General features: G+C 48.1%; 2 protein-coding genes across 4 annotated transcripts in view; one reads left to right on the plus strand and one right to left on the minus strand.

The window, feature by feature from the left end:
• Positions 1-15,512, minus strand: part of LRBA (LPS responsive beige-like anchor protein) — a 390,502-nt gene that overhangs the window by 165,336 nt on the left and 209,654 nt on the right. For all 3 annotated transcript variants that reach the window (XM_084516786.1, XM_084516785.1, XM_084516787.1), the window contains exon 40: positions 13,831-13,967. In XM_084516786.1, the coding sequence (XP_084372912.1) occupies positions 13,831-13,967 (137 nt within the window). The remainder of the gene's footprint in view (positions 1-13,830; positions 13,968-15,512) is intronic.
• MAB21L2 (mab-21 like 2) lies at positions 8,408-11,042 on the plus strand. Its single transcript, XM_084518670.1, has one exon. The coding sequence runs from the start codon at positions 9,467-9,469 to the stop codon at positions 10,544-10,546; it is 1,080 nt and encodes a 359-aa protein (XP_084374796.1). The 5' UTR covers positions 8,408-9,466; the 3' UTR covers positions 10,547-11,042.

Genomic DNA, 15,512 nt, shown 5'->3' on the forward strand with positions numbered 1-15,512 from the left:
TTTTTTTAATTATAAGCACATGCTATTTTGTTAACATCTGCGCACAGCATAAAACCTGACTGAATTCCAACTTCTGGAAAAATGCAGATAACTTGCATCCCTCACATAAAGCAAGAACACTAGAAAACTTCAGGAGAATCAGATATTTTAATTCACTTAACTGATTTTCCATACAAGTATATTTAAAAACTAAAACAACAACAACAAACACTTATTATTATGTTTAAGGTCTCTCAGTATCTTTCTGAATTTATTGAAGTGTACACCTAAAATTTGGACCTAGCTCTACTAAATTCAGAAACCATGGCTATTAAAGTCCCAGTAATAAAAACTTTTTTCCGCTTCCTAAAGTATCGGTACTCCACCGCCGACCGAAAACAGCATCAGCAGTCAGAACAGAAACTGTATTGACAGCACTTTGGATTTATAAGAAAGCCTCAGCATCTTTAAATAGTCTCCACATATGAAATTTAAGAAGAGGAAACTAGGAATTAAAAGCGGATTTTGAACGGCAGACCACGACTGTTGCGCTGCCGCGGCAGTATAACCTTGATTAAATGCAGAGCAACGCTAAAGTAAAAACAAAGCCCTGCCATGGTAACCTAAATTAACTACTGCAGCAGACCCCGTTTAGGCAGAAAGCTGACGTTTTAGGCTATTCTACTCGATCTGGAGGAAAACTTTTACTTTCTCAAAGCGAGCCAAGCTTCCTGGCCAGGCCTTCGCCATGGCTTTGTTCTCCACGATCTCCTCAGCTCCTCGCCTAAGCAGCCGTGGATGCAGATGCTGGCATCGTCTCTCCGCATCCCCGTCAAGTTCAAGTACAGAAGTTTAGCTCTTTGACTCCCACCCCCACCTCCAAGTCACTTGTCAGGAAAAGGTTGGGCGATTTATTGACCACTGCTGGATGCATACTGTCAGTGCTGAAGGAAATATGAGCGGGGGCTGTCGCTACTGTTCTGGAGCTCATTGATAATGACATACCTGCCTCTGTCACCCATTACCCATACTACAAACTACTTAGACCTAACTGAAAAATCAATAGCCTACTTGCACTGGTTCCTGTGGCTGCCTCCTTTGATTGTCAGCTCCTGTCTAGGGTCAGCACTTACATGAAAGGGGCTGTGACTGCCTGATGCTTTCAGGACAACCTAACGATATGAAACTAGCCAACAGAACAGTAAATTCTGTCCCCCTGCCCTCCTCATCAATTAGGCTTTGACTAGGCTTGCCTGTAGAAACCTGACCTTTTAAGTTTAGGTGAATATGGAACTAGCTGAACACACCATTGCCCTCAGCACTGAGCCAGGAAATCCACTGACAGGTTAAACAAAACAGAAGGTTGTAACTGTCATAATTTGCATTGCACTTTCACGCCAACAAGGGTGTTATCAGTGGGGGCAAGCCCTGGAACACACAACGCAAGCACCCGAAGTCACTCTCCTCATAAATTTTCAAGTGAAGGGAGATAAAACATAAATTCACAAATGACCAGGCATTTCAAGTCCCACTTTCTTTCAAGTTCACGCTCTGGAAACCTGCCCCGTACCCACTGGCACTTGCCCTCCGTAGGTCCGCTGGCACTCAAAAGCTGCTTAAAATGGACTTCCAAGACAGACGATGAGGGAAAGCTACCTGCCTGTACCTCCCAAGGGTTCTTGTGTTAGTCTTACTCTCTGTTGCATATTTATATGCACGAATACTAACCATTAATGCATTATACACATGCACACACATGCACACCTGTCTTTGAGAGCAGCAGGTAGGCATAAATAATTTAAAAATCCCTGGAGAGCCCTAACTGGCACTTCTGAGCAGTACTCGCTTGTACATCCTGTACCTTGGAAGTCCATTAGCAGCATCCGAGTATCACTGTGACCACAACCAAATGATAAATGACACATTTTAATGCATCTTCCCTCCTTAAAGAATATTGACAACCATGGAGCAAAGAACTAAAGCATGAAATCTCAGATATAAAGTAAAGGCTGAACTATTTCCTGAAGGTGAATGCAATAGCTATAGTAACTATATACTGATTAAAAAAGTTAACATCTGAATGCCTTGCTCCATAATATTTTTTTTTAATTTAAAAAAATATATTTTTTTTTCAAAACAAACAAAAAATATTTTTGAATATTCTGATTAGTGTTCGTTTCTTTTAAATCAGGTTTCTACCAACAATGGTTTTATGCCTCTCCTTCTGTAGGCCTACCATCCTCAATACAAGCATTAGTGGGAAATATAGACAGCAGGTATGATCAAAACAATGCATATAATTTGATCACTGGAGCTTCATCATACCGTGAAAGGACAGGCTAACTCTATGAACTAAACTTACATTTTTTGAAATCCTGTGAATTCTCGGAATTTTCAATGCTCTTTATGCAGCGCACACAGTTAACGCCTTTCAGTGTAAATATACAAACTACTCCTGGAAACCCCAAGCAAGATTCAGAGCAGTAATTTACCTGATGCTTTTTACCCTACAGTTGAACCTTCCAAACTCCCGCACCCTGAATATCCTTCTCACAGAAAAGCATGCAGTGCCAGATATAGGAATGAGCTCTTACGTAAATAAATGATAGGAGAACTGCTGCTGTCCAGGTTTCGGAGTTTAAGATTCTGTTGCAAACCCTGAGACACTCTTGTAAGCTATTTTTCTGACCACTACCTCAATACGCGTCGGTCGCTGCATTTAGCATATTTCAACTGCATGTTTAGAAATCAGTACTGAGAAAGGAAAACAGCTGAATTACAAAAAGGCAAAAACTTCTTTTTTTCATGAAAGCTTCAGATAACTTATTTTACTGCAATAATATCTGTTATATCCTAAGAGTCAGTTATTCAAAATACAAGTAGAAGAAATGCAGAGAAAACCTCTTGAAAATAAAAGTGTAGCAGTCTGTAAAAGCACTGCTAAATAAGCAGAACAGCGGCTAGAATTAATATTGCATTCCAAACAAACTACAGAGCAAACACTAGTTAAAAATGGTAGACCTAATTGAGTCTGGATGGACCCCTTTACAGACCTAATGCAATGATTAACTATGCATCTGGTAGCATGTCAAGTCCTTTTTGTGTGCCTATCTGATAGTGAAGTGAAAGGGCATGGACAGTGTCCAGTCCCAGCAAGCAAATCATTTGGAAGCAGTCATAGCCATAGATCAAAGATTTTTCACTCTATCCAAAGTCTATTTAAACCCACCAACCCAGCCCCTTGTTGCAGACAAAACCAGTTAGAAAATAAGAAAGACTCCTTGGGATCCAAAGATAATAAAGGAAGATAGAAGGAGAAAATGAAGAAAAGAAACAGACTGGCAGAACCTTGATTTCCATAGGCCAAGACAGCTGTTTTACATCCTAGTTTTATTTCAGATGGTTAAAGAAAAGGAACAATTTCCATCCCTTAGATCACCAAATATTATTTCAATTAAACTATGCAGATGGCTTCTATACATTATTTGAACCAATACAGTCTCCCCTTCCCAGCTCCAGGAGATGGTGCATTGAACTGTTTTGCACGCAGGTTTTATCTAATTCATTAGAAAACTAAAAAGAAAGCAGCATATTATCATGGGGAAGTTATTCTGAAATAAGATACGCACAGCAAGATATAAAATAGGAATAGCTATGATTTGATTCTCTCATTAGAAGTAGCAACAAACCCCCTGCAATGATTTTATAACTAGTAATACACTACTTTTATGCCAACATACTACTTCAAAAGGATACAAGTTTAATACCATAAAGTACAATGAGCAGAAAAGTAGACAGTTCTGACTTTGCATTAAAACTGTAAAATATTTGAATAAGGAAACAATTATAAAACTGCTCAAACAGGAAGCACAAAAATAAATAAATAAATTACATTTAAGTGAAACTCACGTGCCTTTTCTACCATATCCAAAGTCAAACCCAAATCATTTTAAAATATGTGGGGGGGTGGGGCGGAGTGAAGGGGGCAAAAACAAAACAAAACAAAAAAAAGAGAGAGAGACTCGATGTATTCCATGCTGGTCAGCAGTGCTATTGAGAAGATGGAGCCCCCTCTGCCCCCTCCTTCTACACCCCCCTTTCCCTTTATAAATTGCACTCATCGAAGCTCCCTAAAAAGTTGTAACTTTTAGGGTAGCTGGTGAGGAGCCGAGTATTTCACACTGCTGTACGTGGTACTTGGGGAAGTACTTTTAAAAGTGTAAGCGTATAAATAAGAGGCTTTCACTTCTGGAGCTAGAAACTGAAAATTTTTAAGACTAGCGTTAGAGAATTCTAACTATTCATAAACATCCTTCATTTCAGCTAGCTGCATGAGGTTTTTGATCTTTAAAATAATTCACAATTAAGGCATGTAGGTTATTGTTTGTTGGCATGATTACTTACTGCATATGCACAGATAACAAACATCAGGCACCTACTGATAAAGCAAAAAGTCACGGCCAAACACCTCTGAACTATTTATTTCTTAATTTCCAGAACTTTGACTTTGTTTAGAATATCCACATGATTTTCGTATTTTTAAAGGAAGCGCTCGCTTAGCCTGAGAGCATTTTTAAGAACAGTACAAGAGATTACCGTCGTAGCCCACCTCAAATTTTCCCAAGCAAACACGTGTTATTGCTTTCAACTGGAAATCAAGTTGGCAAAATCCCAGCGTGTTACATGCTTTCATACTTCTTAAAATGGATATTATTCCTGCAATTAATCAATTACAGTAAGTAATGACCAGCCAACACACTGAACATGGTTAATTCTGCAGGACGAAATAGCATGCACCCACCGCAACTGTATCCAAACAAATCAACAGGCCCAGGAGAAGTTTTTTAAGAAGAAAATGCTATAAAAGCATTAGAACTGTTATTTTCTGGTGCCCTCCTGATTGCCAGCTCACTGAAGGCAAACTTATGAAACAGTGTTTAACAATCGTACAGCTAAATGTCACAACTATTCATCCTGAGAAAAGAGAAACTACCATTAACGCAAGGTTAAAAGCAATAGTGAAAGACTTCAGGTGGCTCATAGTTTAACAGAATATGAACACATCCACATTTTAAGGCAGAATAGGAAAGGAAAAATAAGCTACTTAAAGGAGCAGTTGAAACCCTCCCCCTTCCCAGTCCAGAAAGAAAGCGAGGGGAAACTTAGAGACATGAACAAATGATTTAATTATCATACCATTCAATCTTCGTAGCAAAAAAATCAAAAATAAAAAATGTAGATTCATGTAATACTCTTAACTGATGAGATGCATTAATGACATCTGCAGAAGTGAAAACATCTTTCCTCCCTCAACGTGTGCTATCAGCTAACTTCATAAACACAGTCCTTAGAACACATCGGCAGATGGTAAAACCAAGGCATGACTTTAACGAAAAGGTACACACTGCATACTACTGAATGTAAACAGAATTTTAACTGTCAAACCCACAGCAGCATTTACTGTAACCATTAACCTGGTTTCGCTGTGGAGAAACACAACATGCATTACTGAATCATTTCTTCTCAAATCCATACATTCCCTGCAGCAGTTCAAGCTCCATCAGCAGTGCAGGAATGTATGAAAATGACAGGCAAAGGGCACTAGCTCTTTTCCCATACTGTTCTTCTATAAATGGAAGCAGAGTTCTACAAAGCGCTCAAAGCTGAGAATGTTTGAATACTGATCCCCAGGAAAAAAATCTGACGATGTTAGGTTCCACGAGCAGATTAATTATTCTGTTTTCCACAAACCTGTTTCCCTTAAATGAAAGGACAGAAAGGAAACCAGCTACTAGGAAATAATGGAGCGCTAGCTGGGTCTCGTCTACAAAGCTGCCACAAACAAAGTGTATGTGTACACATACATATTTCATATGCAACTCATAAAAATACTTATTATCCCTTTTGAGAGCACCTGTTCCTGCATTTGCTTTTCTGTCTCCATTCAGCGAGGGGAGAGTGGAGAGAAAAAGGGTAGATTTGGCAGAAACCTCTTAATAGTCTCAAGTCAATTTCATTAGGCTTTGATTTGACTTAAATATTAAAAGTTGCATCTGTAACCTGTTACAGAAACTTAAAAAATACACCTTTTAGAATAAAAAGGCTCTGAAATGTATAAAGTATGCCACTGACAAGCTGGCTAGTCAAGCAACGGTAAGTATGCTACTAGATTACACAATAAAAAGCGTGGGTGCTTCTTGCTAAAACTCCGATTTGTTTTCCAGTTTTCTTTTGGTTTTGTGGTTTTGTTTGTTTGTTTAAGGGTTAATACGGAGGCAGAGCATTCTCTCTCGGGGAGGGAGGAAGAAAAAAAAATGTCTCCGCACATTTCCTAGCAGCCGTTCGCTGCCACTCTCCGCAGCGGGGAGCGAAGCGAGCTGCGCGCCCCGTTTCCACGTGTGGGTTTACACCGGAGCGAGCTCCCCACGGCGCCGAGAGGGAGGGAGCGGGCAGGAGGAGCCGAGGAGAGAGCAAACGCGCCCTGCACACCAGCCCCCTTCCCGGGAGCTTTTTTTACAGAAACCCTCGCTAACAAAACACTATTGCTCCAGGCAGCGGCATGCTGATGTTGGCACCGCTTAAACCAAACAAACACGATGTTTAACAGTCAAATAAAATGTCCCGCAGCCTCCCTAATGAATTTGTCAAGGACCATCAGATCACCCCCGCCCCTGCCTCATTAACTCAAGTATGATGAGACGGATTATAACGAGAGAATACAGATCAATCGGGCTGAAGGCTTCAAGTGGCTTTTAGCCTCGAGAGTTTCCCTCTCGGCAGCGCGCACACACGCCCGGGCGGTGCTTTTAATGGCATACAGTATCTCCTGCTGCTGCCCGGGCAGCGAGCCGCCCGTGGGCTCCCTGCATAGAAGCGGAGGTGACAAGGGCTCTTCAATTACAGCCTCCTCGGGTGCCGGTCCCCCTCCGATTATGCAGCCCGGCGAGAGCAAATTCCGCCGCAGACGGAGCCGGGCTTAACGCAGCGCGGCCGCAAGCGCCCCGACGCCGGAGAGAAGGCTTTCCCCTGCGTTAGTCGCTGCAAGTGTTTAAGTTTATTGCTCAAATGATGTTTCTAATTAGCGCCGGGGCAATAAATTAAAGTCGGCTTTTGTTTAGCTGATTTATTATTTACTAGAGCTTCAACCTCAGACGGGAAAATTGGTAATGAATTGTTTTAAATCCGGACGCCGGCGACGCTCTGCCATCAGTCACTTTACTGGCGGGGAGAGCGGTCCGCGCTCTTTCTGCTCGGCCCCAAAAGGGGACCCTACAAGGGGACCCTAAAAGGGGACCGTCCTGCCCCGCTCCCGGGAGCCTCCTCCAGCCCCGGGGCTGCCGTGGGACCGCGGGACAGCCGGGCCGAGCTCGGCATCCGGAGAAAGGGAGAGAAAGAGGGCACCTGGCCGCCCCCGGGGACTGCTCCCTCTCCCGCCGGGGACACCGGGGACCGGGGGCTGCAAAGCAGAGACCGGGCGGCTCCGCGGGGAGGAGGCACCGCCGCCGCCGCCTCGCCCCTACTTACTTCTCCCAGCGCGCAGTCGGCCGGCCCGAGCCGTGTTTCTAATTTAAACGCACGCGGCAAGCAGCCGGCGCTGGTGGCTTTATTAAACTCAGCCGGCCGCGGCGAGAGGGGAAGGAGCGCAAGGACGCGGGGCCAGGCGCCGGCCGGGCCGGGAGGAGCGCATCGGCTGCCCGGGAGCGGCGGGGCCGGCACCGGGACCTCGGGGAGCAGGGGGACTTCGGAAGGACAGGGGAACCTCGGGGGGACAAGGGGACCGCCCGGTGGGTCGCTGCTGTCCCAGGGCCACGCCGGAGCTCGCCCGCCCCGTTTCGGAGCGGACATAACGGAGCCGCGGCTCTCCGGCTCCGTAGCCTTGTTAATGCGAACTCGCACCAAAAACCAGCGTGTCCTTTACAAACAACTCGCTTCTCCGCTTCGGGAGGACGCGCGGAACTTTTCGGCGCCGGCTTTATCGAAACGAAGGCGAGCGCGGCCCCGGCCAAGGGCAGTAAAACAAGGTGCGCGACTCGGGGCCAGCGCCGCTCTCACTTCCACCGCTGCAGCCCGGCGTGAGCGGCAGCAGCTGTGCGTTACACCGGCGGGAGAAGCACCGCTCCCCCTTCCTTCCCTTCCCTGCACACGGGCGCTGGGTCTCCTCCTGGGGAGCGGCCGGCACCGTAGCTTTTCCCTGCCCCGGCGGCGAGCCACGCGTGGGCTCCGGGCACCGGCCCCGGGAGCGGGTCCCGCGTGTGCCCGTGCGCGCCCCCGCGCCCGCCGCGTCCCCGCCCGGCGCCGCGATTGGCCGCGGCGCTGACAGCTCGGCCGCGATTGTAGGAGGCGGGGCCCCGCCCCCCGGCCGCCCCGGCCCCATTCATAAAGTACCGAAGGCGCGCGGCGGCACAGAGCCCCGCCGCCACGCGGAGCAGCAGCAGGAGGAGGAGAGAGAGGAGGAGGAGGAAAGGGAGGAGGAGGAGGAGGAGGAGAGGCGCAGAAAGTGAGAGCCTCGGCGCGCACTTCCAGGGGTGGGGAGGGGGAGGAGAAGCGCCCCCGGGCACGGCGGCTACGCCCTCCCTCCCGCTCAGGATAAAACACACAAGTCTGTGCAAAGCGAGAGAAAAAGCAACCCTAATAAATCCAAAGGGGCTCCGTAGCGCTGCGGGCCAGGAATGGGAGAGCGCAGACCGAGCGCGCAAGTCTGCGCCTAGAGCTAGCGGGAGCCGCAGAGCCGGGCTCAGACAACGCCTCCGGCAGGAAAAGGGAAGTCACCAACACCCCCTGACAGGCTGAGAGCGGCGGCCAAACTCATGCACGTCGCTGGCCGTGCCACGGACTGAGAGCGGGAGCGAGGGAGGCAGCCGGAGAGGGCTCGCTCCGCCGCTCGGGGCATTGCTCGCATTCTTCTCCTCCTCCTCCTCCTCCCTCGAAACTTCACCGCCGACCGGCTCGGCTCTTCTGCGGGGACCTCCTGCGCCTCCCGGGGAAGTTTGGCCGGGCCGGGCTTTTTTCATGAACTGCTGAAGCGGGGGCGCAGCGGCGCGGGGGGGTGGGCGGCCGAGCGCGGAGGCAGCGTGCCCCCAGCGCCCCCCGCAACTTGGCGCTCCGGCAGCCGGCGGGGGCTGCCCGCGGCCCCGCTCCCGGCCCCGGCCCCGGCCCCGGCCCCGGCCCCGCCGCCGCCCGGCTCGCCCCGTCCCGCCGGCCCGAGGCTCGCCCTCCTCCCCGACGGGGCAGCGCTGGGGCTCGCCGCTCCGCGCCTCGTCCTGCCGAGCGCTGCCACCCTCCTCCTCCTCCTCTTCCTCCTCCTCCGCCTCCTCCTCCCTGAGCGTTTAAGGGCGCTCGGCGGCGCGCCGCTGCCGCCGTCTTCCCGGAGGGGGTGGGGGGCTGCGAGCCGGCCGGTGCCCTCGGCGAAGCTGCAGCCTCCGCTAAAGCATTGGATCCCTCAACGTACTGCGAGAGCCCGGTGTACAGCCCGGACCTGTGCCCCAACATGATCGCCGCGCAGGCCAAGCTGGTGTACCAGCTCAACAAATACTACACGGAGCGCTGCCAGGCCCGCAAGGCGGCCATCGCCAAGACCATCCGGGAGGTGTGCAAGGTGGTGTCGGACGTGCTGAAGGAGGTGGAGGTGCAGGAGCCGCGCTTCATCAGCTCCCTGAGCGAGATCGACGCCCGCTACGAGGGGCTGGAGGTGATCTCGCCCACCGAGTTCGAGGTGGTGCTCTACCTCAACCAGATGGGCGTCTTCAACTTCGTGGACGACGGCTCCCTGCCGGGCTGCGCCGTGCTCAAGCTGAGCGACGGCCGCAAGCGCAGCATGTCCCTCTGGGTGGAGTTCATCACCGCCTCGGGCTACCTGTCGGCCCGCAAGATCCGCTCCCGCTTCCAGACGCTGGTGGCCCAGGCCGTGGACAAGTGCAGCTACCGGGACGTGGTGAAGATGATCGCGGACACGAGCGAGGTGAAGCTGCGCATCCGGGAGCGCTACGTGGTGCAGATCACGCCCGCCTTCAAGTGCACCGGCATCTGGCCGCGCAGCGCGGCGCAGTGGCCCATGCCGCACATCCCCTGGCCCGGCCCCAACCGGGTGGCGGAGGTGAAGGCGGAGGGCTTCAACCTGCTCTCCAAGGAGTGCTACTCGCTGACGGGCAAGCAGAGCTCGGCCGAGAGCGACGCTTGGGTGCTGCAGTTCGGCGAGGCCGAGAACCGCCTGCTGATGGGCGGCTGCCGGAACAAGTGCCTCTCGGTGCTCAAGACGCTGCGCGACCGGCACCTGGAGCTGCCGGGGCAGCCGCTCAACAACTACCACATGAAGACGCTGCTGCTGTACGAGTGCGAGAAGCACCCGCGGGAGACCGACTGGGACGAGGCGTGCCTGGGCGACCGGCTCAACGGCATCCTCCTGCAGCTCATCTCCTGCCTGCAGTGCCGGCGCTGCCCCCACTACTTCCTGCCCAACCTAGACCTCTTTCAGGGCAAGCCCCACTCGGCCCTGGAAAGCGCCGCCAAACAGACCTGGAGGCTAGCCAGGGAAATCCTCACCAATCCCAAAAGCCTCGACAAACTATAGGGCTCGCACCCGCCCGCGCCGAGCTCGCCCTCCGCAAACGACCGCGGCGCCCGCAGCCTCCTCGCCCCGCCACGCCAGCCACGGCTCGGGAAGAGGCGGCGAAGGACGGGGGGGGCTTCGCCCCCACCCACCTGCAGCTCGGCGCTTAAAAACTTGCGGCCGGGGCGCCCAGCCCCTGCCCCAAGCCGGGAAGAGCCGAGCCGAGCCGAGCCCAGCCGCGTTTCTCCCGAGGCACTGGCAGAAGCGATCGGACTTTTGCCGCGGCCAAACGAACGAACCCCCACAGGTACCTTTTCGAACAAATGTATAGTCCTTTTCTTATTCTCTCTTCTTTTGCCTGAATGTTGTCACCAAGTGAAAAATTATTTAACTATATGTACAAATCGCCCTTTAAAAAAGTTTTACTGATGTTAAATGTATTTCGGTGCCAAGGTCAGATTATGTGCCCCGCGACTGACTTGTTGCAAATAGTAATAAAAATATTACTTTAACTTTACTTGGACTTTTCGTCACTGGTTCTTAAATTCAGGCAAGTAGATTCTGTCTGAACCTCGGGAGGTTCGTTTAAAAGAATATAAAAAATTAGAATGAAATCGGCAAGAGCCGGTCTGGAGGCGCCGGGCAGCCCCCGGCTTGGCACGGCCCCGGCGCCCTCAGCGCTGCCTCCATTTTCTGTGGAGCCCCGGAGGGCTGCACCACAGCCGGCCCCACACCTGAAACTGAGGGCTCGCTTACTTTCCTCCTAGCTTATTTTATTATTTTTTATCGTTAACAGTATTTACTAAGTTTCGAGCTCTTGCATTTTGTTCGGAAAAAAAAAAAAAAAAATCACGGCTAGCTGCCTTGGCTGCCCCGAGCTGTCTGTTCGCCTTTGACTCGAGGTATAGATCCACCCTGAATAATTAACGCGCTTTAGAGCGAAGGGTCGATCCTTTTTTTAAACAAGCAGTCGTTGGTTGGTTTCTTGTTGTGTTCGGTTCGTTGTTTTTTTTTTTTTTCTTCTATTTTTATTTCCCATTTCCCCGCGGATTTGCGCAGCCGGCGGTCGCGGCGCGCCGCAGCCAGGCAGAGCGCCTTGCCCCAGAGCGATTTTGGGGACGGGGCCGCGATTTTGGGGGGGGGGACTCGGATCGGTGCTAACAACGGAACCCAAAAAAAAAAAAAAAAAAAAAAAGATTTCTAAATCGGCTCGGGGCATTTCAAGGAAGTTTTCGTGTCCTGGCGGGGTGGGGGGGGAGCGGGGGGGCGTTAAAATCTAACTTCTTGCTGCAGCCGACTCGTTCCGTTTCTTCCTGATCCCGGCGGCACCGATGCTATCGGCAGCGCTGCCCTGTCCTTCGGGAGCTTGTCACAGTGTTTGCCTTGCGGGAGTTTGGACAAATATACAAGGAGCTCCGATTTATCACCGGGTGAAGCCTCGTTCGTTAAACGGGCCTTCCGAGCTGCAGCGGCGGCGGGGCTTTTGGTTTTGGTTTGTAGGGGCATAGCCGGGAGCAGCTCGTCACCAACAGCCAGGTACGGCGATTTCGGGGGGCGGGAGGTGTTCGTGCAGAGAAAAAAAGCTGCGGGGTGTTCTTAACGCTTTCTTACATGAAAAATACCCAGATGTGGTTTTTAACTTCCCATCTTCCACCCCCTCGAAAAGAGATACCAAGATATATTTTTTTTTAGACTCGCAGCAGCATCACAACTAGAATACAAGAGACGTAGCCTGTACTTCACACAGCCGCCTCCTCCTTTTAGTAGGAACCCAAATGCAACCTCTCAGGTACAGAATTAAAGTCACAGCCCCACCAAACCTGAACGCCTGCTCGCACTTAGGAAAACAACCACTCCCGAGTATTTGAGACCAGGCAAAAAGCAAGCAAGCTGAATGTCTTGCATGGCAATGGCCCTATAACCAGGTACCAGAAATGGTAGGAATTCCTAACTAGACTTGAACGCCCTACGTGCTAAACATGGAAAACAGAAACGCAGAATAACGCAGACATGTAAGGCTTTTCTCATGCTAATACAATATGTAGCAGAGGATTTTAGACGCAGAATGAAATACAGTAACCTCTCCTTATATTTTATATTTATATGCTTCCAACCATTCCGTGTTCTAAGAAATACTATGCAAAGAGTAAGCATATCAAAATTTTAAGAGCTATTTCATACTTGAAATCATTTCAAAAACGTTTCAGGACCAAAAAAAAAAGTTAAATTTCATTTATGATACCACATAAAATCACACTTCTAACTAATCATTCATACTAAATTCTAGTTCAAAGAATTTCAGTGTTCTTTTTCAAAACAGATTTATTCCTTGATAAAAACAGATTTATTCCTTGATAGGATTTGATAATCCCAGCCTTCAGACCCACTGAGGCCATTTTTAATACAGACAAGAGCAATTTGCTCAATAGGAACAAAGAACTGAACTGGTGCTTAACACACAAGGTATCGTCTGCAGACAAGCAGAAAACCACTATGTCTTCCAGTGAGTTATTTTCACTTCATAAAGAAATTATTGCCATGTTTAATAATAAGCAGGTATTTTAAAAATCAAGAGACATCCCTGTGCTTAAAATGTGATACGAGAATATTTATCGGTAACGTGTCATACTTTTGAAATGCTGCCGCAATACTGTAGAAAACATTCAAGTGCAACCTCATTAAGCTGAGCTCAGAATATCCTGCCTTTGCACTGGAGTTTTACTGAAAGGTTGCTCATTCTAAACAAACACTGGTAATCAAGTAACTCAGAGCAAATAAAGTTCGTGGAAATTAACAAGTCAGTTCAGAAACGTATTTTAAGAGGGCAATTATGTTTTGTGCTTAGGCACAATAAATAGTAACAGGCCCCGTAAAATTGGTTATATAATAATACGATACAGAAGCACTGAAAACTTAAGAGCGTAGGAAGTTAGGCATGATGTTATACTGGCATTATATAAAAATAGGAAAGTAAAACAAAGCATTTGGGCTAACAGCCTCGTTGAACTTTCCAGTATTCACACAGGCCTGTGATTCAAGATGTCTTTATTTAAGATGCCTCCCTGGAGCTTTATTCGCAGCAAGCTAATTAACATTCAAGTAGGGTCGAATTGTGGGAGGGGGAGAACGGGGAGAAGGAGAGGAGGTGGCACTTCAGTGAAGTTCACTAACGTATATGGTCAGTGGCAAACTTACTAAAGCTAGGACACTGCGGGCCAATAGAGGTAAAGGAAGTAGAATGAAAAATTAAAGGTCTCGGGTAATTTGTCATCATCTCTCAGAGCTCAGGGTCAACGATCTCTTACCTTCGGGTCGATTTTCTTAAAACTGGGATCTTCTTCATCCACCTCAAAGTAGAGCTCAGAATGAGTGATGGAAAGAGTGCCTTTCACTACCACTGAGGGTGCCACAAGCTGGGCTGGTGCGCTTAGGGCAACTGGTCCTGCCAAAGAGGGAGAACACCAACAATTTTCAAAATTACTTGGTTTTCAAGCTTAGAATGTGAAAATAAATAAAACAGAGAGCTTAGCTCTTCCTTAAAAAAACAAAACTCCTTTTTTTTTTTTCTATCCCAGAAAAGAACATATGTAATAGATTTACAGTGTCTCTGTTCTGCCGAACATTGAAGCAGCTACAATTTCAAACTGATGCATACATTATACATGCCAGGAGTTGGCTTTAGCATGGCAATATATAGTTTTTCCTCGGCTGTGTTTTCTTTTTGAAAAAGTTCAGTGGTTGCATACCTTCTGGTGTATGCAATAGAGAGTGTGCACACACGAGCACTTGAAATCTTACTGTCAAATGTGTTCTGTAGGTACTGGAGAGTTTCAATAGCTTTCCACAAAGATGAACACAGCAGTCAAGGCTCAAAGTTGTCTGACTGTGAAGTGTTCCCTCATGGATGATAGAAATCTATTGTTAAGGTTAGACAATGTTACAGAGCCTGAAGTAAAATGTTTTAAAGATGCTTTTGATTCCATGTTAAATATTGTTCAAGGATTCCATATAGCATTAGTGTAGCTCGGGGACTGTGGGAGTAAACAGCTGGAGGGTTGGTTTCCAACTGAATGAATTTTTATTGGAATAATCACATCTCCACAGGGCTTATCACAGGGACAAATCAGACGACTACTGAAAACAATAGGTTCGGCATAGATCTGACAATACAGAACCTATTATATAAACTAACACACACGGAGAGAAAGCAGGTTAGGTTTGTCATCTAGCTGATTAAGAGGTAAGGAAATGAAGTTACTTGGTCGCACTATTATCTGACTTTTTATAAAACAGTGGAAGATATGAAAGTGACACAGACAATTTTGTTTTAATAAAGCATCTATAAATGAGGTACACACGTTCAGGTAATCAATGTGAGAATAACTGACAAAAAATTCAGATGAATTGTCATTTCCATCGATTGTTAGGAGGGTGATGGTCCTTAATCTCGCATCAATCTCAATGTGTGCCACTAGGACAAAAGAAGAGATGCTCTGTTGAGATCAGAGCAGCTTTGCCCTCTATTCCCAATGTACAAATACATTGTGTTTGCAGATGGGCATGAGATAGCTGCAGAACTGCCATGATTTCCCAAAGCTCACCCCCACAAATGGATGAAATAAGCAGCTATGTGTTCTTTTGCTGTCTCCCTTTGCCCTCTGTACATTAGCATGTAATCCAGAGGAGAAATAACATTTTTTCAATCACTCTCAGACATTCAATTACAGGGCAAGCAGACAGCTGCAGAAGCTGGGGCAGTCCAGGTCCTCTAGAAGACCCCTGACAATTTCCACTTCATTTCTACCCACACCACTTTATTAGTGAGGATTACTTCTTAATCCTATTGCCATTGTCAAGATTATATAATTAAACTCCCCTTTCACCTCTATTACAGTATGAATGTATTACTAGAACCAATGAATGTATAATAAACGAGAAGGAAACACAGAAGGCTGTTGAGAAGAAAGCTCATGGTAGAAAGAATGAA

The sequence above is a fragment of the Aythya ferina genome (genome assembly GCF_964211825.1).
Source record: "Aythya ferina genome assembly, chromosome: 4".
NCBI lineage: Eukaryota > Metazoa > Chordata > Aves > Anseriformes > Anatidae > Aythya > Aythya ferina.